Source organism: Plecotus auritus, assembly GCF_963455305.1.
Source record: "Plecotus auritus genome assembly, chromosome: 8".
NCBI classification, from domain to species: domain Eukaryota; kingdom Metazoa; phylum Chordata; class Mammalia; order Chiroptera; family Vespertilionidae; genus Plecotus; species Plecotus auritus.
Window position 1 is genome coordinate 52,619,984 of NC_137782.1, and position 26,542 is coordinate 52,646,525.

Sequence of the window (26,542 nt, forward strand, 5' to 3'; positions counted from 1 at the left end):
ATTCCAGCTGGCTTCTTTGCAGAAATTGACAAGCTGATCCTAAAATTCATATGACAATTCAAGGGACCCAGATTAGCCAAAATAATCTTGAACTATGAGAACTAAGTTTGAGGGGTTGGGGATTATATTTGAGGTGATAAAATTGTTCTAAGATTTATTGTGGTGGTAGTTGTATAACTCTGTGAATATACTAAAACCCACTGAATTGTACACGTAGAATGGGTAAATTATACAGTATATGAACTGTACTTCGATAAAACTTAAAAAGTGAAAAAATTATAAATGAATAATTGTCCAGAATTATGTGTTGTTTCCAAGTTAATTTGACTCTCAGTAATTATTCAAGTCTCACTCTAAATTACTATGTACTATAATTTATAGATGACATAAAAAATGACTATGCATAATGTTCACTTCCAGATATAACTCCATGAAATTTTAAAAAGAAAAATAAATACTAAAAGAAATTGGAACAGAATTCTAAAAGACTATATGCTTTAGTGATACTCCAGAGACCAATATTTTTAAAGAATAAGTGACCATACTATTATGAATAAGTAAGAAATCCATCATTTTACGATGGAAAATAAGCTACTTAATTACCTAAACTTCAAGTCTAGAAAGTCAAGATTCTGAGAGGTAATAATGGCGGCGGAATAGACAGACGTGTTCAGAGCCTTGTCCCGGAGCAGAAAGAAAGAACAGCTGAGGGTCGCACAAGGAGTGTTTGTTGGCTGGTTGGGAGACAGTTGAATTCCAGAAGGAGGTGGGGGACTGCTAAATGGGGTTCCCCTGACCTGGCAGCACCTACTGCGGCTGGGTCCCCTCCCGGAGCTGCGGGCTTGGATGCGGAGTCTGCGCCATCTTGATCCGGAAAGTGGAGCTTAGCGGAAGCCTGAGAATCCACAACTGCGGCACCCAAGGAACAACTGCGAGCCCCAGAACAACGCTCCCCAATTGGCGCAAACACACGGGTTCAGAGTAGCTCTACACTCCACCACGGAAAGGTCAGATTTCGCCTGGGATAAGGTGAGGTCTCTGGTCCCGGCGGGAGAGAGGAACGCGCGTTTTGCGGGAGCTGGAGGACCAGGGAAGTCTGTGCCTAGAAAAATCCGTGGCTGTAGGGGCTGGCGTGATCTGTGAATGTGGAAAAGGGGTCCTCAGAGCTGCTAAGAGAAGGGCACTCTAAAAAGCAACCCATTTTGATCTGAAGTGCAGGGACACCCTAAGAATTTCAGGCAGTCCAGACTTACGCGCAGCCCCTGCGTTCCCTGGGTGCCTGGGCTTACGCGCAGTCCCGGAGTTCGCACAACTGGGCTTTCTCCTCTTGAAATTCTTGCTTCTGATTACTAAGCCCAATACATAGGATCACCCAGTTGGGGACACCCTGGGAGACTGCAGGGGAAAGTTGTTTTTCTGGAACCTGGGGATCGGAGCAGGGAGTGACCATCAGAGAGTCAGCTCTGAGGCAGCCCACTCCCACAAACCAGTAGTGAGTGCCACAGGGAAAGAAGGCTCTAACACTGTCTAGAGAGGCCATAGATAGACCCGGAAGTCAATCCAGAAACACTGCCACCCAGGGGCTGAATCACAAATTGACTCTTGTGTAATCAAAAATAAAGGAATACGAGAAATTAAGACACACCGCCTGCTTAAAATCAGGACTGGCTTACAACACTGAAGAGCAGTGGATCGCAGGGAACTGCAATACTGTCTGGACTGAGAAACAGGCGTGCCAAACAGAAAAACAGAGGAAGTGAATGACCTTCACTACTTCACATTTTATTTTTACCTTTTATTTTTTTATTTTTTATTTTTTATTTTTTTTTATTTTCATCTTTTGCATCTTTTAATCAAGAAACTTTTTTTTTTCTTTTTTCATCACTTGATTTTACCTTTTTAATTATTACATTTTTATTTTCAATCCGTATTATTACTACTGCTATTTTATCTTTTCTTTTTTTTTTTTTTTTTAAAGTGTCATTTTATTTTCTCTTCATTTTATTTTGGGATTAGGGTTCTACATTCTATTTTTATCTTTCCTTTAGCATTGTTTTACTCTATCTCAACTCTACCTTTAGGCCATCACTCTCTTCCTAACCTCCCTCTTTTCAGTGTCCTGTTTATCTTACCCTTTTACTGCTTTAGATTTTCCCTATTCTTTCTGTTTACCCCTTGCTAAAATTTCACCCTACTTACATATCTAATCTCCAATCCCCTGCTCCAAGTCCACATATACCTCTCCCTTCGCTGTCTGAGCTATCCATAAACTTGTCCTTCTCTCTGTCCTTTTGTTGTTGTTTGCTTGAATGTAGATTATATCAAATTTTTATGCTTTTTTGTGAGATTGTTTTGCTTATTCTTCTTTTGTTTATTTTTTTGTTTGTTTTGTGCTTCAGCTTTCCCTTGCCTCACTCCATATTAGTTGGTGTTGTAGTTTGTACTAATCCCCAGGTACTTGTTGCTGGCATTTGCTGGGATTAGTGATTGTTCTATTGGAGTTTTATCCCCAATTTATATAGTCTGTTCCCCTTTCTCTCTTAGTCACTTTCTTGTCTCCTTACTTTTTTTTTCTTTACTTTCCCTTTTCCCAATTTCATTTTCACAGTCCTTTTTTCTTTTTTTCTTTCTTTCCTTCTTTTTTCCTCTTCTTCTTTCTCTCCTATCACCTAATTTGCCTTTCTCTGGTGGTCACCTTTATTGGAGGTTATTAATATCGTGAATACATTCCTGTTCAGTGCCTTGTGAGTTGTACCTGGTAGTGCTGTATTTTGTGCCTTTAAATCAACCCAGGAGAGAGAGAACTACATAACCAGACACCCAGAGAAGAGAGACCATGGGGAGACAAAGAAGCAGCCCGCATATGAAAGAAAAGCAGGCATCACCAGAAAAGGAAGTAAACGAAATGGAGGCAAGCAACCTTCCAGAAAAAGAATTCAGAGAAATGGTCATAAGGTGGCTGAAAAGAATGGAAGACAAATTCGACAATATGAGCAAGAACCAAGAGGAAATGAAGAAGAACCAAGAAGAAATGAAAAATGACATCGCTGCTGTAAAGAACTCAATAGAAAGCATCAAGAGTAGACTAGAAGAAGCAGAGGACCGCATCAGTGAGCTAGAAGACAAGATGGAAAAAAATACCCAAGTAGAGCAACTTCTAGAAAAAAAAATTAAAAGGCAGGAGGAGAGTCTAAGGGAACTTTGGGACAACACGAAACAAAACAACATCCGCATTATAGGGGTTCCAGAAGGAAAGGAAGCTGAGCAAGGAATAGAAAACCTCTTTGAAGAAATAATAACAGAAAATTTCCCTGATATAGGGAAGAAAAAACCCACACAAATCCAAGAAGCTCACAGAGTCCCAAGCAAAATGAACCCCAAAAGACCGACGCCAAGGCACATCATAATTAAATTGGCAAACACCAACGACAAAGTAAGAATCTTAAAAGCAGCAAGAGAGAGACAGAAAGTTACCTACAAAGGAACCCCCATCAGACTAGCAACTGATTTCTCAACAGAAACTCATCAGGACAGAAGGGAATGGAATGAAATATACAAAGTCATGCAAAGGAAGGGTCTGAATCCAAGAATACTGTACCCAGCAAGGCTGTCAATCAAAATTGAAGGTGAAATCAGGAGCTTCACAGACAAAAAAGGACTAAGGGAATTTATTACCACCAAACCAGCAATGCAAGAAATGCTAAAGGGTCTGCTGTAAAAAAAAAAAAAAAGAAAGAAAGAAAGAAACAGGAAGCGAAGAAGTAACACAGGGGTAAAGAATAGGAATGGCGACAAATAAGTACCTATCAATAATAACTTTAAATGTAAATGGATTAAATGCCCCAATCAAAAGACATAGGGTAACGGATTGGATAAGAAAACACGACCCACATATCTGCTGTCTACAAGAAACCCACCTCAGAAAAAAAGACGCACACAGACTGAGAGTGAAGGGATAGAAAAAGGTTTTCCAGGCAAATGGAACTGAAAAAAAAGCTGGGGTAGCAATACTTATTTCTGACAAATTAAATCTCAAACTGAAGGACGTAACAAGAGATAAGGAAGGCCATTTCATAATACTAAAGGGAGCAATCCAACAAGAAGAAATAACTCTGGTAAACATATATGCACCAAATACAGGAGCACCCAAATACATAAAAAAACTCCTGGAGGATATCAAGGGAGAGATTGACAGCAATACAATCATAGTAGGAGACTTTAATACCCCACTATCACCATTGGACAAATCCTCTAAACAAAACATCAGCAAAGAAACATCAATCCTAAATGACTCACTAGACCAGATGGAATTAATTGACATCTTCAGAACATTTCACCCCAAAGCCACAGAATATACATTATTCTCAAGTGCACATGGGTCATTTTCAAAGATAGACCATATGTTGGGACATAGGCAAAGTCTCTTCAAATTCAAGAAGATAGAAATCATATCAAGCATCTTCTCAGACCACAGTGGCATAAAACTGGAAATCAACTACAATAAAAACAACCCAAAGAAATCAAACACATGGAGACTAAACAGCATACTATTAAACCATGACTGGGTTACCAGAGAGATCAAAGAAGAAATAAAAAACATCATGACAACAAAGGACAATGAAAACACTACAATCCAAAATCTATGGGACACAGCGAAAGCAGTCTTGAGAGGGAAGTTCATAGCTCTACAAGCCTACTGCAAAAAACAAGAAACAGGGGTAATAAATTACCTGACCCAACAACTCAAAGAGTTAGAAAAAGAGCAACAAGAAAAGCCCAGTGTAAGCAGAAGGAAGGAAATAATAAAGATCAGAGCACAGATAAATGACATAGAGACCAAAGAAACAATACAAAAGATCAACAAAACCAAGAACTGGTTCTTTGAAAGGATAAACAAGATTGATGAACCTCTAGCCAGGCTCACCAAGAAGCAAAGAGAGAGGACCCAAATAAACAAGATCAGAAATGAAAGAGGTGAAATAACAACAGATCCCGCCGAAATACAAAAGATTGTTAAAAAATACTACGAACAACTCTATTCCAACAAACTGGACAACCTGGAGGAAATGGACATATTCCTAGAAAAATATAACCTTCCAAAACTCAATCAGGAAGAATCTAAACAGCTCAACATGCCAGTAACTATGGAAGAAATTGAAGCAGTCATCAAAGAGCTTCCGGCAAACAAAAGCCCGGGGCCAGACGGCTTCACAGGAGAGTTCTACCAAACATTCAAGGAAGAACTAAAACCTATCCTCCTCAGACTATTTCAAAAAATTCAAGAGGAAGGAACACTTCCAAGCTCCTTCTATGAAGCCAGCATCACCCTAATACCAAAACCAGATAAAGACAACACAATGAAGGAGAATTACAGGCCAATATCCCTCATGAATGTAGATGCCAAAATCCTCAACAAAATTCTAGCAAATAGGATCCAGCAGTACATGAGAAAGATCATACACCATGACCAAGTAGGGTTTATCCCAGGAATGCAAGGATGGTTCAATATCCGCAAATCAATAAATGTGATACATCACATAAACAAATTGAGAGATAAAAATCACATAGTCATATCAATTGATGCAGAAAAAGCATTTGACAAAATCCAACACCCTTTCTTGATAAAAACTGTCAACAAGGTGGGAATAGAAGGATCATACCTCAACATAATAAAAGCTATATATGATAAACCCATCATACTCAATGGGCAAAACTAAAACCATTTCCCCTAAGAACAGGAACAAGACAGGGATGCCCACTCTCACCACTCCTGTTTGACATAGTACTGGAAGTATTAGCCACTGCAATTAGACAAGAAGAAGAAATAAAAGGCATCCAAATTGGAAAAGAAGAAGTAAAGCTGTCCTTATTTGCAGATGACATGATATTGTACATAAAAAACCCGAAAGAATCCATCAAAAAACTAACAGACTTAATAAATGAATTCGGCAATGTAGCAGGATACAAAATTAACACCAAGAAATCTATGGCATTTCTATACACCAACAGTGAACTTACAGAAAGAGAGACTAAAAAAGCAATCCCATTTTCCATCGCACCAAAAAAATTAAGATACTTAGGAATAAACCTAACCAAGGAGGTAAAAGACCTATATGCGGAAAACTACAGGACACTGAAAAAAGAGATAGAGGAAGATATAAACAGATGGAAGAACATACCATATTCATGGATTGGTAGAATCAACATCATTAAAATGTCCATACTACCCAAAGCAATCTATAGATTCAATGCACTCCCCATTAAAATACCAACAGCATATTTCACAGACCTAGAAAGAACTCTCCAAAAATTCATCTGGAATAAAAAAAGACCCCGAATAGCCACAGCAATCCTGAGAAAGAAGAATAAAGTAGGAGGGATCTCAATACCAGATTTCAAGCTGTATTACAAAGCCACTGTCCTCAAAACAGCCTGGTACTGGCACAAGAACAGACATATAGATCAATGGAACAGAATAGAGAATCCAGATATCGACCCAAACCAATATGCGCATTTAATATTTGACAAAGGAGGCATGAGCATACAATGGAGTCAAGACAGTCTCTTTAATAAATGGTGTTGGGAAAATTGGACAGATACATGCAAAAAAATGAAACTAGATCACCAACTTACACCATACACAAAAATAAACTCAAAATGGGTACAGGACTTAAATATAAGACGGGAAACCATAAAAATACTGGAGGAATCCACAGGCAGCAAAATCTCAGACATATGCCAAAAGAACTTTTTCACTGATACTGCCCCTAGGGCAATGGAAGCCAAAGAGAAAATAAACAAATGGGACTACATCAAAATAAAAAGCTTTTTCACAGCAAAAGAAACCATCAACAAAACAACAAGAAACCCCACTGTATGGGAGAACATATTTGCAAATGTTATCACTGATAAAGGTTTAATCTCCAACATCTACAGGCAGCTTATACAACTTAATAAAAGGAAGATAAATGATCCAATAAAAAAATGGGCAACGGACCTAAATAGAATCTTTTCGAAAGAAGACAGAAGGAAGGCCAAGAGACACATGAAAACATGCTCAAAGTCACTAATTATCTGAGAGATGCAAATCAAAACGACAATGCGATACCATCTCACACCTGTCAGAATGGCTATCATCAACAAATCAACAAATGACAAGTGTTGGCGAGGATGCGGAGAAAAAGGAACCCTCGTGCACTGCTGGTGGGAATGAAGACTGGTGCAGCCACTGTGGAGAACAGTATGGAGTTTCCTCAAAAAACTGAAAATGGAACTCCCATTTGACCCAGTAATCCCACTTCTGGGAATATATCCTAAGAAACTAGAAACACCAATCAGAAAGGATATATGCACCCCTATGTTCATAGCAGCACAATTTACCATAGCTAAGATTTGGAAACAGCCTAAGTGCCCGTCAGCAGATGACTGGATCAGAAAACTATGGTACATCTACACAATGGAATACTATGCTGCCATAAAAAGAAGGAATTACTACCATTTGTAGGCATCTGGATGGAATTAGAGAACATTATGCTAAGTGAAATAAGCCAGTCAATGAAAGAAAAATACCACATGATCTCACTCATTTGGGGATAATGAAAAACATTTATAAACTGATGAACAAAAAGATAGATACAGAGGCAGTAAAGCATCAAACAGACTGTCAAATTACAGCAGTAAGGTTAGGGAGAGGTGGGGGAAATAAGAGATCAACTGAAGGACTTATATGCATGTATATAAGAGTAACCAACGGATGCAAAACATTGGGGGGTGAGGCATGTATGGGAGTGGGGTGGGGGGGGCAATGGTAAGATATGTACACATATAATACCTTAATAAAAAAAATATTCAATGAAAAAAAAAAAAAAGAAAGTCAAGATTCTGAGTTCTACAGAGAACTGGAATATTAAAATTCAATATAAAACCATAAGTATTGTACATCAAAGGTTTACACTTTATATTCTCTATTTTAACATATAACTATAAATATACGTAAGATATTATTTGTTACCTACCTACCTACCATCCATCCACATACACACACACATACCTTCTTGCTCTCCCTTGAGCTTACCAGGTACACACCCATCTCAAGGTTTTTGTATTTGTAGTATCACTTAATTCAGATCCTTGCCTAAACATCACTTCCTCAGAGATTTCTTCTCTGACCACCCTTTCTAAAATAGCATTCCCCATCGCTCCCTAGACCTTATCCTGCTTTATTTTCTTTATTAGAGACCCGGTATACAACATTGATGCACAGGGGGGAGGGGGGGTAGGAGGTCCCTCAGCCTGGCCTGCGCCCTCTCGCAGTCCGGAAGCCCTCGAGGGGAGTGGGCCTAAGCCGTCAGTCGGATATCCTTAGTGCTGCCGTGGAGGCAGAAGAGGCTCCTGCCACTGCCACTGCGCTCACCAGCCGTGAACCCAGCTTCTGGCTGAGCAGCGCTCCCCCTATGGGAGCACACTGACCACCAGGGGGCAGTTCCCGTGTTGAGCGTCTGCCCCCTGCTGGTCAGTGCGCATCATAGCGACCGGTCATCCCGCTGTTTGGCTGATTTGTATATTAGCCTTTTATTATATAAGATAGCTTATCCTATCTAATAAAGAGGGAATATGCTAATTGGCTGCCAAGCCCTCAAAGATGGCAGCGCCCACAGCCACAAGATGGCGGCGCCCAGTCCCCTCAGCCCTGCCGGGGCGGCAGGCGCGCGTCTGCCTCTGGAGTCCCCCGGTCCCCTCGGCCCCCAGCCACCCAGGGCTGGCCCAAGGTGCAGGCAAGCCTTGGATGGTGGCTGCTCAGCTGCCCAGGGCCAACCCGAGGCACAGGCAAGCCTCAGAAGGCGGCTGCCCAGCCACCCAGGGCCGTCCAAAGCTCAGGTAACCAGGGCCGGCTGAGGCTTGCACTGCCAGCAGTGGCAGCAGAAGAGGTGTGATGGGGCGTCACCTTCCCCTGATCGCCGGGTCACCTCCCGCTCCTGAGGACTCCCGGACTATGAGAGGAGGCAGGCTGGGCTGAGGGCGCCCCCTCCAGTGCATGAATCTTCATGCACCGGGCCTCTAGTAACACTATAAAACACTACATCATTGATTTGTTTACTCTTATCTTTACCACAACAATGTCTTTGTGTTTATTCCCCCATTGTATCCCTAAGCACTGCAACAGTATCCGGCCCTGGAACTAGTGTTTCTTAAATATTTAGTGGGAGAATGAATACTGCAAAGCATCCCAGAGCATTCTTAAGCACTATTAAATCACAGTGCTGGGCTATACAAATAGCAGCACAATTCATATCCCACATATTTCCTAATGGCATTTAAAAAAGAAGATATGAACATTTATGATAAACTAGAATATAATAGCTAGAGAAAAACCCAATAGGTACTATTATTATTTTAAAATATATTTTCATTGATTTTGGAGAGGAAGGGTGAGGGAGAGAGAGATAGAAACATCCATGATGAGAGAGAACCACTGATTGGCTGCCTCCTGTATGCCCCCTACTGGGAATCGAGCCCACAACCCGGGCATGTGCCCTTGACCAGAATCGAACCTGGGACCTTTTAGGCGGCAGGCTGATGCCCTCGCCACTAAACCAAACCTCCTAGGGCAAACCCAATAGATTTACCTGTTCCCAACACTGCGGTAAAAGTTCAGCTTCTACACGCGTTGGTCCAACATGACGTGCAAATGCAACACAACCCGTCAGTATCATTTGCCTGAAAATAATACAAATAAATAAAAACGTTTTTCTTTAGAAAGTACAACTAGGACTAAGGATAAAAACAAGTCAGCTCTGTAATTCACATGAAGTACAGTATTTTGCATAATCAAAATAGACATTTCCAACAATGGACTAGACTCCACCAAGAGTGAGTTCCTTAAGATGTGTGCCCCTACCAGTGGCCACACCATCTGTGAGACATGTTGGGAAGGGTTCTCTATTGGTGTGAAGCTGAAGCTCATAACCTCCTAAATTAACTTCCTACATATGCATTCTGCGAGTATTCTAGTATGTCCAATGCTTCAGCTCCTATTGAACTTCAGTTTTTAGCCACTAAAACTATCAGTGATTGTTCCCCCAGTATTTCTATAATAAAAACTATGGATTCATATTAGTAAAATGGTATTTATCTAATCAGAATTTTTGGTACTGCACCTAAGATAACTGGAAGACAGCGTCTGACATGGCTCCCAAAGCTTCTGACATGGCTCCCAATGACATCCATCTCCCGACATCCACGTCCTTGTGTAATCCCAATCTCCTTGAGTTGCAGACTGTACTTAAGGATTTGCTTTTAATGGAAAGAACGATGGCCAAAGTGATGGATATGATTCCTGAGATCAGGTTACAAAAGTCTATAGTGTCCATCTGGTGTGTGTCTTAGCTGCCTTCTTACGTGGCATGCTTTGATGAAGTATGCTGCCATTTGGAGGCCTTTGTGGCAAGGAATTGAAGGCAGCCTTTCACCAAAAACCAGTGAGGAACTGAGATTCTCAGTCCAAAAATCCATGAGAAACTGAATCCTGCCAACAGCCAATCATGTGAGTGAGCTTAGAAGCAAATCCTTCCCCAGTTAAGACTTGAGATGACTATATCTCCAGCCAATACCTTGATTACAGCTTTATAAGAGACCCTGAAGCAGAGAACCCAAATTAACTCACCTGTACAAGTTATATTATAAAAATGAGTTTATTTGAAACTACTTTCTTTTGGGGTAACTTTTTACAGAATAATATATAAATAACTTGAACTTAAAGAGTATAAAACTTTAAATAACATTTTTCTCTTTAGAATGAAGTTCCATTTTAAAATGACTTTAAGTGAAGAATTGGCAGTTTTTTCACTTTTGATTGTCTAAGACTCCAAAAACGTAAAACCTGATGGGGAAAAAAAGTAGGATTTAAATAGATGTTTAAAGTATCCAACTTTGTGGAAAACCAAAATAGAATGTTTAATTCATATTAACTTTAAAATCAGCACATTAAGCCCAAACATTGGTCACTGCTGTTTCTCAAAAACATCAATTTAACTCAAACAGGAGAATGACTTTAAATTTCTATTTAGTTTAGCCAAACTAGCTATAACTCCCATGCTGAGGAAATTAATGACAAAGAACATCTGGACAAAATGAGAGAACTGTTGAGCCAGTATATCTTCATTATATATTGCAGCTTCTTCTCACCACAACTTTGTAATAACCTGATTCCCACTTATATTTATACTAGTGGCCCAGTGCATGGATTCGTGCACATTGAAAGGAAATTAATTAGAAATATTTTAATACTGATATTCACCCTTTCTCTATAATAGAAGTGTCAACCAAATTCACGATCGACAATGACAGATCGAAATACATGCATGTGATTGGCGCCAGCGAGAGCTTTATATGTATTGCACATGAGCGACTCAACTTAACCTTTTATAGCTATAGAATAAACTTGCTTAATTAGACCTGCTTTCTGACTTAGCTAAAGTTTTTCCAGCCCAGTGAAGCACCCCAACTTCTCTTTCAGGTAATTATCAGCAACACAGCAGTAAATATCAACACGAAGCAGATTATTATTGTAGATCATACAGGGAGAACCAAGGGCAAAATATTTAACTGCAGCAGTGTTTGACTATATTCTGCGCAGTGAGAAAACCTGAAGTCCTATTCAAGGTCCACCATTTCTTACTTCTTTTCAGTTGGGTCAAATTTCTAAACTTTGTAAATCTCCATTTTCTGGCAAATGAAAAGAAAATAGGATTCTACTGAGTTTCCTATCTACCTACTCCAGGATTTCTGTGAGGATCAAATGAGATGAGGCATGGGAAAACGCTTCACAAAATTTGGTTCAAGTGTAAAATATTTGCACCTGGCTATAAAGCAAGTCATGTTACTGGGCTGAAGAAACTCCAAGAAGGCTAGTCGCTAGGGCAGCCGTGGGCAAACTATGGCCCGCAGGCCGGATCCGGCCCTTTCGGCTGTTCTATCCGGCCCACGGAGCCGAAAGAGTGGAGGGTTCTCTTGCTCTCCCCTCTGCTCCTTTACTTTGAATTTATATTAGTTCACACAAACACTCCATCCATGCTTTTGTTCCGGCCCTCCGGTCCAGTTTAAGAACCCATTGTGGCCCTCGAGTCAAAAAGTTTGCCCACCCCTGCGCTAGGGTGAGGAAGTTGCTATGTGACGTCATTACCCAGTGCCCATAATGACTGTTTCTGGGCTGGACTGTGGGCCGCATTTTGCACTAGGGGGTCTTGGCAGTATTGGTTGCAATTTGGTGGGGTGTTGCTCTGGGGTGGTGGTGGGGCCTGTGTTCCACTTGGGGGAAGCTGAGTGTTGGTTTGTGGGCACCAGGTCTGTAGTGCCATTTATTATTAAATGGCCTGTTGCTAGGGAGAGGAAGGTGGGCATTGCTACGTGACGTCATTACCCAGTGCCCACAGCCAGTTTCTGGGCTTGGCTGGGCTGGCATGGGCTGTGGGCCGCATTTTGCACCATGGGGTCTCGGCAGCGTCGGCTGTCATTTGGTGGGCTGTTGCTCCAGGATGGTGACAGGGCCTGTGTCCACTTGGGGAAGCCGAGTGTTGCTTTGTGGGCGGCAGGTTCACGGTGCCATTTCTTTGTAAATGGCCTATGTGAATCATGGTAGCTCCTGCATTGAATGTCTGCCCCCTGGTGGTCAGTGCATGTCATAGCGACTGGTTGGACGGTTGGAGGGATACTTAGCATATTAACTTGTTATATATATATATATGTGTGTGTATATATATATATATATATATATATATATATATATATATATGGTTCATTGTCTTCTATGCCTATTTCTCAACTTTTCTTTTGCTTTTTATTTCCTTCTACTTTAGAAGGGCAAATAAAATGAACAAAAGGAAAATGGAAAAAGAAATTACCAAGCTTTACACACAGTACTTGAGCTGCCTGCTCTCCAATGAAAATTTCCTAATACCTGATAATTGTTTTTTCTCCCCACTAGTGTCTCAAAATAATGAGGAGGAATACACATAGGTTCCATAATTGTTTGGTAATTATAATAAATAATCTTTGGTGAAATGTAAGCATTTTGAATACTTGTAAGAAGTATACATTAACTTTAAATCCTGAGTCACCATCGCTATACTAGAGATGGACAAACTTGTTGAAAAAATGTTAAGGCCCTAAAAATAAACTTCTTAGCACAGTGAACATTCAAAGTTCTAAAAGTTAATACAGCTTTGAAATATAGTGAGAATAGAAAATGTCAGATGGCTTACAGCAGCCGTGGGCAAACTACGGCCCGCGGGCCGGAAGAGCAGAGGGTTTTCTTGCTCTCCCCTCCGCTCCTTCGCCAGCAGCAGTGTTAACATGGCAACGTCGGGAAACACGGCCGCAGCTCCTTCTTCTGAGTGGGCGGATTTATATCCGCCCATTCAGTAGAAGGAACAACCTCTCAATCTTCCAGAGGCTCCTTGTAATGCCTGCGGACGCGTCCCCCGACATCACCCTGGGAATGAGTAGACACGTTATCGTGTTGATGTAGGGAGACACGCCCCTGGAGAGCACAGTATCAGAGCCTTTCTGAGGTAAGATTAAGAGCTCTACTCAAACACAATTTTTTCCTGTTCCCACATTCTGTACATCACAATGACTTGTTAATAAAACAACAAAGACTTTCAGCTTTTAGGGCTTGTATCCACTGCAATTTTTTTTTCCCACTGCGGACGCGAGCAGCAGGGAAAAAGACACACAGAGGACATGTCACACTAGCCATGCTGCGGCTGCATTTTTTTGCTGATACGGATGCGGTATCAGTAATGCTTCCGTGGCCACTAACCGCATGTGTTAGCGGCAAAACAAATGCATTTTGTGCTGCGTTTGCTTCTCCCCCTTGCGCCTGTAAAAATGCGTGCTACAGGGCATTTGTGTTAACATGCACCACTGCACATTAGTATCAACACTGGTGTTAAAATGTTTGAAATGAATAAAACTATTGAAATAAAAAAAAGACGGTACCCTTTTATGTAATGATTTTTACTTTGAATTTATATTAGTTCACACAAACACTCCATCCATGCTTTTGTTCCGGCCCTCCGGTCCAGTTTAAGAACCCATTGTGGCCCTCGAGTCAAAAAGTTTGCCCACCCCTGGCTTACAGATTATTAACAGCATTAGAAACGGGCTCCTATGGTGGCAAAAATAAATGCTGTTCCTCCTTGTGGAAATCATAGGACAGAGATTGTTTGCCTAGTTTTTGACAAAGCTAAAAATGTGGTGTCAATTATGGTTGCTATGAAGAATTGGCCAAAAGAACCATTATTGAGCATAAAATTAAGTTTTTCTTAGGATCTGATCAAAGATGCCTGAGATTTGTTAAGTAAGGAAGAGACAACTGATTATATGTCAAATATATTATGCTAACTTAAAAATGTTGCTTTTTAAATTTCTTATTTGCATTATATGTAATTAATCAACTAATTAGACTATTTTCATAAATAATTATTTTTCTGTGAGGTGAAAGATTAAAGTGTGGACAATGGTGCTTAATTCCTGGCATATCTCAACCAAGGCACTTTTGGCCACCAGGTGGCAGCTATTAGCTTTACATGTAGAGTACGAAAATGGGCTATAGATCTAGAGGCTTTGCCCATACAAATCTAAAAATGACAATGTAATAAATTATGTTTAATTATTAAGTTACCAAGATAGAAAGTAAGATTTTTCAAGGAGAAAATATAATATTAATTTGCCCATACAGCACCATCAAATTGTCCTTAGAAAATTTTCAGTTTGCAATGAATGATATAGACACAGTGATTTAATTTCCCTTATTTCTATTTGACTAGCATGTGAGGAATGCTGGATAGATTAATCCTGGCTGGATTCTACAAAGGACATGTTTTCCTTCTTGTTCATACATATTTTGGAAAGAATGGGAAGAGATATATACTTATAGAGCCCTGGCCAGTGTGGCTCAGTTGGTTGGAACATCATCCTGTACACCGAAAAGTCACATTTGATTCTGGTCAGGTTACTACCTAGGTTGTGGGTTCAGTCCCTGATTAGGGTACAAACCAGAGGCAACTGAGCGATGTTTCCCTCTCACATCGATGTCTGTCTGTCTCTGTCCCTTCCTCTCTCGAAAATCAATAAACATATCCTTTGGCGAGGATTAAAGTATGAGCAAAATCCTTTTAAAATTAAAGTAGGAAATTATAAAATAGAAAAACACTTCAACTGCCAAATTTTATCCAACTGGTGCTTAGCTTACCTACCCACCCACTAGGATGTTCTGTTCACATTCACACTTAGTACTTAAAGGTTTTACTCTCTGAGGTAGACATCTATCCTTGTTACTTGATCAAATCCCATTTCCCTTTCTTCTGGAAAGTCACCTTGATGTGTGTCTCTGCCCCTCACCACATTCAAGTATAACTTATTTCTCTGCTACGTTCCTGCTTGAGGGCATCTGACTCATGACTAACAAAACCAAAACAAAACACTGTATCCCTTTAACCACACAGTTATTTGTTTACAGAGAGCCTAATGATGCATATAGTAGATATTTTACTTTTTGTAAAGCACAAGTATTAAGAGGCATGGAGTGAATATTTAGGAATTCTTAGAATTTAAATGTGAAAGATAAAGGCAAATAAACATTTGAAGTAGAAGTCCAAAGGTAAGTAACACAAAAGTGTACAAATTAAACATGAGTAATTGGAATAACAAGAGTGAAAACTCTGAAAAGCATTGTGAATAGAGTCAGTGTTTCCTCCATTTTTTAAAATAGAAAAAAGGCATTTAGATTAAAAGGCTAATTTTGATGCCAAATTAAGAAATTAATAAGTCAACATTTTATTTATTTCCAAAACAAGTTGTCATACTGACCTTTGCTCATCATCTGGCCTCTTGATCAAATTGAAAAGTATGTGGAGAAGCTGATCTCTCTCTTTAGGCTCAGGATGCAGGCATGCTGTACACAGTATGAGGGGGATCAACTCCTAAAGAACATGAAGGTGCAAAAAGTCAAAGTGAAAATGCAGTGCAGAATATTCTTTCTTTTCTCCAGAGTATTCTTAAATGGAAATTTAAAGTGGACTAAACATCAATATAAAAAAGAGAAAATTTTAATTTTGTAAGGTTAATATTCAACAGAAAACAATGAAACATATTTATGTGTTGGTTGTGCAGAAGGTGCTGATCACAATGTAATTAAGTTTCTCAAGATTCAACTAACTTTGTTTTCTTATCCTGTACTCTTCCCAAAGGTCTATTACTAGATAACATTCCATCTTACTACAATCTGATAAAGTAATTTTAAATTTGAAAGTATTTTTAAACAAAACTTGCAAAAGTTAACTATATTCTAAAACTTAAAAAGGTAACAGAAAATAAAGACAACTCTTCCCACTTACACAAGTATAATATGTTTTAATATTAGATATAATTCATCATTTTGTATCCTTAGCACCAAACTGGTAGCTAATTGAAAAGAAAAAGGGACCATTTCCACAGCTATTGAATGCTCTCAGTACTACTACAGAGTATCAGTAGAAATGTTTTATGTTGAAATAAAAATTTTACATAATTTTTTTGTAGCACATGCAATATGCAGAGGTAAATTCAATATTTTGTAGGTAAGTAATATACAAAGGTTTCTCTTCTCCAAGTAAATATTTGAAAATTAAAGTTGTTTCATATTTTAATTAAAATAACTTCTAAAGTGTATTCAAAAGATATTAATGTTTCTCATTTTGGAAGGAATTTTCAAATATAATGAGAATAAAAGCCAAAAAGTGATAAAATATTTTGGAGAGAAAACCTCTAAGTTATAAAAAAAATATTTTACAAATATTATTTTAAAATAAATATGATATAATAATGATTACTCCCATTTCTCTTTCCCATACACCTCCCTACCCACCAGAGTATTAGCAGATTTAAAATAGGAATTGATCACTATGTAATAATGCATGATACCCTGGAGAAAAGTTTACACTTTACGAGAAGGATCTTCCCATTTTGGAGATGCTCCTGTAGAAACAGATGATATGGCCCAACCAGTGTGGCCCAGTGGTTGAGCATCAAACTATGAACCAGGAGGTCACGGTTTGATCCCTGGTCAGGGCACATTCCCGAGTTGTGCGCTCGATTCCCAGTGCGGGGCAAGCAGGAAGCAGCCAATCAACGATTCTCTCTCATCAGTGATGTTTCTATCTCTCCCTCTCCCTTCCTTTCTGAAATCAATGGGAAAAAAAAAAAATATATATATGGCCCTAGCTGGTTTGGCTCAGTGGATAGAGCGTTAGCCTGCGGACTGAAGGGTCCCGGGTTCGATTCCAGTCAAGGGCATGTACCTTGGTTGCGGGCACATCCCCAGTAGGAGGTGTGCAGGAGGCAGCTGATCGATGTTTATCTCTCATCGATGTTTCTAACTCTCTATCCCTCTCCCTTCCTCTCTGTAAAAAATCAATAAAATATATTTAAAAAAAATATATATGATTCTTTTTAGTGTAGACTGAAACTTATGACTAGAAGTCCCTTCCCATTATTTCTAAAGTCTTTTTATATATTACTAGAAACTCGGTATACAACATTCGTGCACCGGGAGTGGGAGGGGGGAGGGTGCACTAATGTCGTATACCGGGCCTCAGCCGGGCCTGTGACCTCTCACGGTCTGGGAGCCCCACGATCAATTGCCCCAAAGAGGGAGGCCCTGGCCGTGGGGTTGCCTGGGCTTCCCTCTTTGGGGCGATCAATCACACCCTGCAGAGGGAGGCTCCGCCCACCTGCTGCAGCCCGCTGTTCGGTGGCCTGGGCCTCCCTCTTTGGGGCAATCATGGAGCCCCCCAATTGATTGTCCTGCCGGCCGGTGGCCTGGGCCTCCCTCAGCCAGGGCGATCATGGGGCGATGGCTAGGCCCCTGACCAATCACATCACACCCGCCTTGGCTGGCCTGGCACCACTGGGTGTCATAGCATGGTCGTCTGGAAGGTTGTCTGGACGGTCATTCTGCTGTTCAGTCGTTCAGTCGATTTGCATATTGCGCTTTTATTATTATAGACTAGAGGCCTGGTGCATGACATTTGTGCACTGGGGGCGGGGGGAGGTCCCTCAGCCTGGCCTGTGCCCTCTCGCAGTCTGGGACCCCTGAGGGGTCCTTAGTGCTGCCACGGAGGCAGGAAAGGTTCCTGCCACCACTGCTGCCCTAGCTAGCTGTGAGCCCAGCTTCTGGCTGAGCAGCGCTCCCCCTGTGGGAGTGCACTGACAACCACAGGGCAGCTCCTGCGTTGAGCGTCTGCCCCCTGGTGGTCAGTGCACATCATAGCGACCAGTCGTTCCACCATTCAGTTGATTTGCACATTAGGGTTTTATTATATAGGATTTAAAAATTATAATTACCTGGTATAAATCTTAAATTGAAGGTACAAAGATATAGATAAGAAAAGCTAAGAATCAATCTGAGAAGTTAAAACATTTATTCTGTCATTTTCTATTTAGGCATGTCTGAATGTTTTAGATTAGTGAGTAATTGAAAAGCCAAAGAAATAAATAATTGGAAAAAATAATTTTGCACTAGGAATGAAAGAGTGTATATATATATATATATATATATATATATATATATATATATATGGATTCTACATTGTTAAGTAATGTTTTCATCAGAGGCTTAATATGATGCTTGATGGAGTAGTCATGATTTTGAAGGAGAAAATAAACAACCTTTTATAAAATATTAGGGTAGGAGACCACTAATTCCAAAAACTATGCTAATCTTTAGAGTATTCCATTTAGGCTGCTAATAGCCAATGATACTAATGAGAGGACTAAGACATTGTATCATCAGCATATCCCACTGAGAGTAGACCCTTAAGGATGAAAAAATAGTTATTCTAGAAGGTACTAACAAAAGGATAAAATATTTTAACACCTAAAAATCAAGCAAGGCCCTAAATAATTTTATTTGTCCTTTCTCTCATCTGATCTGTCTCTCCTGAGGGTTTTCTTGCTTCTTCTTAACTCTTCTTCCTACTTTCCTATTATTTCTACATATAGAGTAGGGAAAAGTAGGTTTACAGCTGTATGTAAAACAGAGTTCATTCCTTTTCTAAAAAATATATTTTTATTTATTTCACAGAGAAAGGGAGAGGGGGGGAGAAAAACATCAATGATGAGAGAGAATCATTGATTGGCTGCCTCCTGCACGCCCCTTAGTGGGGATCGAGCCCACAACCCAGCATGTACCCTTGACCAGAATTGAACCCGGGAACCTTCAGTCCGCAGGCTGATGCTCCCCTTTTATTTCTTGCTGGCAAAATTAACAACATATTGGGAAGTCACTGTCACTAATTTTTGGTTATTATTCTATGCCAGGAAGAATTGGGTACATAGTGGCACATTAATGGGTAGGGCAGTTTTACATCAGTGTATAAATAATGTCAGATTGTCTCCTTCTCTTAAAGGAACACAGAGCTGACAAGAGGCCCAGTAAGTGAAGGTAGAAAAAAAGTGAAAAGAGAGGTCTGTCTCTGATACAGCTATCTGAGAGTTTAATTGCTAAGTTATGACTGGTTTCAGCTATCCTAATTTCTCTATCATTCATTTATTTATTTACAACTTCTATTTGTACCACTCCTGAAATAATTCTGTAAGTACATATTTGCTGTGCAGTATACTCACATTTACTGACTGTAAATTCATCTTTTTCAAGCCTCTGAAGTGTGAATATATCCATGTCAGAATTTATTAAATCCGTATTTTCCATTTTCACACTATTCATAAATTTATACAATTGAATCAATATTCTCCCTTTGGTGTCACCTCTCCAATTGAAGAAGTGTAGTGGTTTTAAAAAACTTTCCTTATAATTATGAATAAAAGATTTAAAAAGTGGTAGATGAATTTCCTTCATGAAAAAAGGTGATAGTGGTTTAAAAAACATCTAAATGATTAACTATAAAAGAAATGTATTGAGAATACAGCAATGTTAGATATTATATATAAAGGGTAAGAATTTTTCACATGAAAAGATCCTTAAGCATATTTGATTTAGTGGCGCATTTTAATAAAAGCCATGGTAAAAAAAAAAAAAATACCCATGGCTTTGGTATTTTCCCTTGATACAAAAAGTTGCTGTGTCCATTATTTCAAGGCAACAGGAATCTTAAATATTTTAAAACATGCTTTAGCACTTGATATTACTCAATAAAAGGTTACTAAAGTGAAAAAGAAAATGAATCCCCTACTGATCATTAGAGAGGAAATCAGTGTAGTAATCATATTGTAGAAGGTATTTCAACACTTTATTACCATTTAGAAAAGATAATTCTAAGACTTTTAAAATTCATTAATCTAAAAGGTTTAGTAATTTGTATTTTACTCAAGGAAATTACTTTTGCTTTAACTATTTTGAGTTTTGCAATTTTAATGACAAAGCTAGTTCTCTTTATGAATAATCTTCCACCCCTTAAAACTTAGATTACCCATGGAATTTTATACAGATTAAATAGAAAAGGCTTCAAGTATTTTAATTCTCCTTTTGGTTTCTCACAAGTAAAACGAATTAACTTCTAATGATAATAAAGAAATCATTTTAGAGATAGTAAATGTCATTAGATTTGATTTTATGCATATTTTTACTCAACTTTTTTAGTCTTATAAAGATTAATGTATGTTCAGACTATAGAATCAGAAGAAAACAAAGAATCTTCAAGGAACTACAACAATGTAATTAGATGTTGAGGAAGAAATAAAGTAGGAAATGAGATCAAGCAAAATGTAACATTAAAAAAAAGCAAGGAAATGTTAATAAGATAAAGGCTCCAAGGTCTGAAAGGAATAAAACATAAAAGGAAATATTATATTTAGCTAGGATGCCAAGGAGAAACATTTTGAGTATTACAGTCAAGAAGCAACATTCCACAGTTCTAGAAGAGGAATACATTAATCCAATGAATTATGGTTCACTGTTCTACTAAAATTATTTCCTACAAGTCAAGCTTCAGTTAAAAATTTTAGATAGCTATTATTTAAAAATTTCCATATATTCTTTGGCTAAGAATTAAGCAATAATAAATTATAATTTAAAATCAAATACTGACTTAGATTTTCAGTTGAAACTTGTCAGATTGTTGGTGTACAGAAAAAATAAAGAACACAGAAAAGACTCACCTCTGGAAAAGTTTTACACTTTAATGGCTGCTAAAATATCTATACTTAGAATAATTAACATCTAGAATTCCTAGGGCTCAACCATTAGGAAGCCTAAGTGAAATACTTAGATGACTTTAAAGATGATACTGCTAAAAAGCATGTGACTTACTTCTAAAATTCACACACACACAAGACAGGTAAGATGGACCAACCTTACCCATTTTATAACTATTGGCTTTCTCAAAACACTGTTATTTAACTTTGAATTGGAAGTCCACACCAATTAAGCAAGGGTTTTTGGAAAGGAGAAAGCACAACTATCTCTACTTGCAGATAACATGATTCTATATATAGAAAATCTCAGACTCCACCAAAAGAAAACCTACTACAGTTAATAAAGAAATTCAATAAAGTTGCAAGTCAACATATGATTATCAATTTTGTTTCTATATACCAGCAATAAGCAAGGTGAAAAGGAAGTTAAGGAAACAATTCCATTTATAATAGCATGAAAAAGAATAAAATACCTAGAATTGAATTTAACTAAGTGAAAATCTTGTGTGCTAATGCTCGGCCAGTGTGGCTGAGTGGCTGAGCATCGACCTCTGAACCAGGAGATCACAGTTCAATTCCCAATCAAGTTACATGCCAATGTTGTGAGCTCCATCCCCAGTAGGGGTTGTGCAGGAGGCAGCTGATCCATGATTCTCTCTTATTATTGATGTTTCTATTTCTCTCTCCTCTCTTCCTTTCTCTCTGAAATCAATAAAATATATATAAAAAACTTGTGCACTGAAAACTACAAAATGTTGCCGAAACCGGTTTGGCTCAGTGGATAGAGCGTCGGCCTGCAGACTGAAGGGTCCCGGGTTCGATTCCGGTCAAGGGCATGTACCTTGGTTGCGGGCACATCCCCAGTGGGAGGTGTGCAGGAGGCAGCTGATCGATGTTTCTCTCTCATCGATGTTTCTAGCTTTCTATCCCTCTCCTTTCCTCTCTGTAAAATATCAATAAAATATATTTAAAAAAAAAAAAAAAGAAAACTACAAAATGTTGCAAAAAATAATTAAAGACATAAAAAAGTGAAAAAAAATACCATGTCCACTTAATGTTGTTAGAATGGCCATACTCCCAAAGTGGTCTACAGATTTAGTACAATCCATATAGAAATTCCAGTGACCATTACTGCAGAAATAAAAGCCGAGTATCAAATTCAGGTGGAACTGCAAGGGGCCTTAAATTGAAAAAGAAAACTAAGTTGGAGGACTCAGACCTCCCAATTTCACAACTTACCACAAAACTATCTATCTATCTATCTGTCTATCTATCTATCTATCTATAGAAAAGCCTAATATGTAAAGTGTTCCCTCGGGAGTTCGACCCACTGGGAGTTCGATCACTCGCTATGACGTGCACTGACCACCAGGGTGCAGCGCGGAATGAAGGGAAGCCCTGGCAGGTGGCCAGCAGCCACTAGGGACCTTGCCCATGCATGAATTTCATGCACTGGGCCTCTAATGGTAAATAAAAGTGTAGTACAGGCATAAGAATAAACTTAAAGACCAATGGAACAGAACAGTTCAAAAATAAATTCAAAGATGTACAGCCAACTGATTTTTGTCAAAGGTGTCATGACCATTAAATAGGGAAATAATTTTCTCTTCAACAAATGGTGTTGGGACAACTGGATAATCATAGGAAAAGAATAAAGTTTAACCATCTGCCTTATTCATATACAAAAAATAACTAAAAGTGGATCAATGATCTAAATATGAGAGCTAAAGCTACAAAACTATCAGAAGAAAACATAAAAATCAGGTAAATATTCTTGACCTCAGATATGGCAACAAATTCTTAGACTTGACAGCAAAAACATACACAACAAAAGAATGTGAAAGACATCCTATAGGATGGCAGAAAATATTTGCAAATCATATATGTGATATGGGCTTAATATCAAAAATTGTAAAAAATCTTACAACTCCAAAACAAAGACAATCCAATTTAAAAAATGGGCAAAAAACTGGTAAGAATATATCAGAAACTCATAAAATTTATTGCATGTGGGATGGTGTCACAGGGATAGAAGAATAGTTTTTGTTGTATATCTTTATTATATTTAAATAATGTTAAACCATGTGAACATATAACTTAATCAAAACTTAAAACAAAATAGGTTTTTAAGTTTTGTTTTATTTATTTAATTAGCTAGAATATTACTATGACCAATCAGTTTACTGAAGGATATTTTAATTGTATTTACATACCAATAAAAAGGCTTATACTAATAAGAAAATATATAAATTTTGAGAAAATATTAGAAATCAAAGTTTTGATCTATCAATCACAAGACCTTTTTGAAAATATGGATTTAAAGAACTAAGGTAAAATATTAAATAAAAGTAATCTAATATCAAAGGATAAAGTGAAATAAAAGTTTTGTCCTTTGATGCCCTGGCACTGACTTCAAAGCAAATCAAGTTATACTTCATTATTTACCAATTTAATTTTGAGGGAATAAAACTTTGGTATACTATAAATGGCAAATTTTCTGATACAATAGAATGAGGTACAAATAATTCAATAAACAAAGATAAATGATCAATTCGCCATGATATTATAAGTACATAAATGTTTTTTAAATACAGAAAACTCAAAATCAGCCATAAAAGTAAACATTATACCACAAATAAAATGTTTGTACATGTGTATGTATGTGCACATATATTTTATATATATTTATATATATCTGATTACTGATGATGCAAGTTTATAAATACTTCATGCAGTACAATCAGGTTTTAGTGATAAAGTATTTTTATGATAAAAAAAGGAAAATATTAAAATAAAAAAGCTTATACTGCATCTCATAACAATTAGGTTTCTGTGATATTTTAAAGATTACATTAAAAAAACACGGAAAAGGGATGCAAACATTAATGCATTGCATGGATTATGTTACAAGCTGAAAAAGGAAAAGCTCAAACAGCATTTTGACAGGCAGAACTGCAAATCAATCTGAAATTGGACACTGATCCTTCAAGACATAGAAAATCTTCCATGCTTATTAATATCTCATGACTATAGGTAAAATAAAACCATCAGCAAGAAAAGCCATTTATCTTTTTTAAATGAAAAATACCTATAGGAATAAAAAATTTTAAAGCTCTACAGATAACTTTTCTTGAGGATCAGTACAAATTTCTTGTGCTGAACAGATAAGGATAAGCTCTATATGGGTTTTGCCAATGCATTGTGTACCTATCATACTGTAGGTCCCATGAATTATGATTGAAATCAGTGGTAAACATTAAGAAGACAACAGAAGAAACTTATATTGTACATTCTAAAATATTCCTAACCCTTTTTTTATAAAGTATTTTATAAACTGGACATTGATTTAATATACTTAATAATTCAAATAAATAAATTTGTTTGCAAATAAATCATTTACTGTCATTTAAATGAGGTTACAAATAGCTTTTCATGGCTAAATATACTGTAAAGATAACTTTCTACAGTATTTATGGCTCATAACATATCCTATGCATACTAAAATATACTTCCTACTCTATTTTGGATATTTAAATCATTTGTCAATAACAGGTTAGCTACAAGAAAAACAAAAAATGATACTTTCCAAAGTTATTGTAGTCAATATTATAACTATCCTATCATCATCATAAGACAAGTGTGGTTATTGCCAAACAAAGACAATAAATGGGTAACTATAAGTACATTTAAGAAAAGAGATACATTTTCAGTCTCTGTTAATTTTCAGTACAGAGTGTCTATTTCTGTAGACATACCAAGCAATCATATCAATAGCACAGATATATTAGTTAACTGGTAATATAAAAAATGGATAGCGTTCACGGCACATAAATGGACCTACAGTAATAGTTATTGCTGCAGAAGCTAATGATGCTTTAAGCAAAACTGAAACAACATGAATACCATGCAGTTTTACTGAACTCACCTGACAGAGGTGTAAAACCATTCTCTAGGAGCAGAGATGCATGCACAAAAGTAAGAATATGATTGCAAGTAATAGACTTTAACAAAATAAAAACATAACACTAAACATCAAAATGACAAAGAATGGACAATATGATGAGATTACTAGGATGAAATATTCTTATGTGTCTCACCTCTCTCTTGGCTAATAGCACGTTAGGAACAATGTGTGGTAGGCAGCGTCCCAGCATTAACATGACACTTTGCTCACTGTCTGCAATCCGAGACACCTAGAAAACCAAAAGAATTGATAAATGATGACAGTGGAGAACTTCTTTGCATGATGATACTTAAAGTTCATGCTTTAAACCTTGCCACCTCTGCTCCAAACACACATCCAAAATTATAACTTATGATGATGGTAAATAATAACTGTGTTCCCAAACAAGATAAACATGAACGGATCAAAAAGCAGCAAGAAGCAAGGATGAAGACAAAGATGCTTCAGTTCTGGGAACAAGCAGGGATAATAAAGGACTGGGGCAGCTTCTTTTGTGTTTTTTTTGTTGTTCTTGAAAAGATGCTGACAAAGCTATAATCTTTGCCTAAGGAGACAATTTGTATAATGAAGCTGCATGCAAGGGGAGGCCCAGGGAGGCTAACCCAGTCTTACAATAAGGATTGCTAGAATCGAATCCAACCCACCCTCTAGCTCTTTTGTATTATCGATGACATTGTGGGACAGAAGCCTAGGAGAGGTCAAGTGGAATCAACCATAAAACAGCTAGAAAGGGAGGGGTAAGTATAAAGATAGGAGAAAAAAATAAAAGAAAATACCCTCTCCAGATGAGTCTACAACAGCTATTACAAAGCACCTGAGGAAAACTAATCTGAAACTTAACAAACTCAGCAAAGACAACCAACCATTCCTAATGAAATAAAAATAATGGAGTAATCTAAAAATAACTGAAATATAAACAATATGTACAGTTACATTGGTTTTCTGAATTATACCAAAGAGAGGCACATAACCATATATTAGATATAACAAATTAAAAATAGATTGCAAAAAATCACTTTAATACTAAACAAAGCTTTAATCTAAAAAATAGAAATAATCAACTACCTTTCTTAAAAGTTAAATATTTTAGGAACTATTTCTTATAGCATTATTTTAAATAATAGATTTGCATTTGAAATAGTCTTATCACAGCTGTTTTTGAATGAGATGCTAAGAAAATCCAAATGTTTTAAGACAGTTGCAAGAATATATGGTGCAGCCTTAGCTAGTTTGGCTCAGTGGATAGAGCATCGGTCTGCGGACTGAAGGGTCCCAGGTTCAATTCCGGTCAAGGGCACATGCCCAGGTTGCGGGCTTGGTCCCCAGTGGGGGGCATGCAGGAGGCAGCCAATCAATGATTCTCTCTCATCATTGATGTTTCTATCT

At 37.9% G+C, this 26,542-nt stretch overlaps 1 protein-coding gene across 3 annotated transcripts in view; it reads right to left on the reverse strand.

Moving 5' to 3' along the window:
• RELCH (RAB11 binding and LisH domain, coiled-coil and HEAT repeat containing) overlaps nucleotides 1–26,542 on the reverse strand; it is a 117,279-nt gene that overhangs the window by 53,673 nt on the left and 37,064 nt on the right. For 2 of the 3 annotated variants that reach the window (XM_080684455.1, XM_080684454.1), the window contains 3 exons: nucleotides 25,290–25,385; nucleotides 15,871–15,983; nucleotides 9,627–9,717 (listed from right to left, as the gene is read on the reverse strand). In XM_080684455.1, coding sequence (XP_080540581.1) covers nucleotides 9,627–9,717; nucleotides 15,871–15,983; nucleotides 25,290–25,385 — 300 coding nt within the window. Of the gene's footprint in view, nucleotides 1–9,626; nucleotides 9,718–15,870; nucleotides 15,984–25,117; nucleotides 25,136–25,289; nucleotides 25,386–26,542 lie in introns of those variants that run through there. The other variant, XM_080684456.1, reaches the window with a different exon arrangement.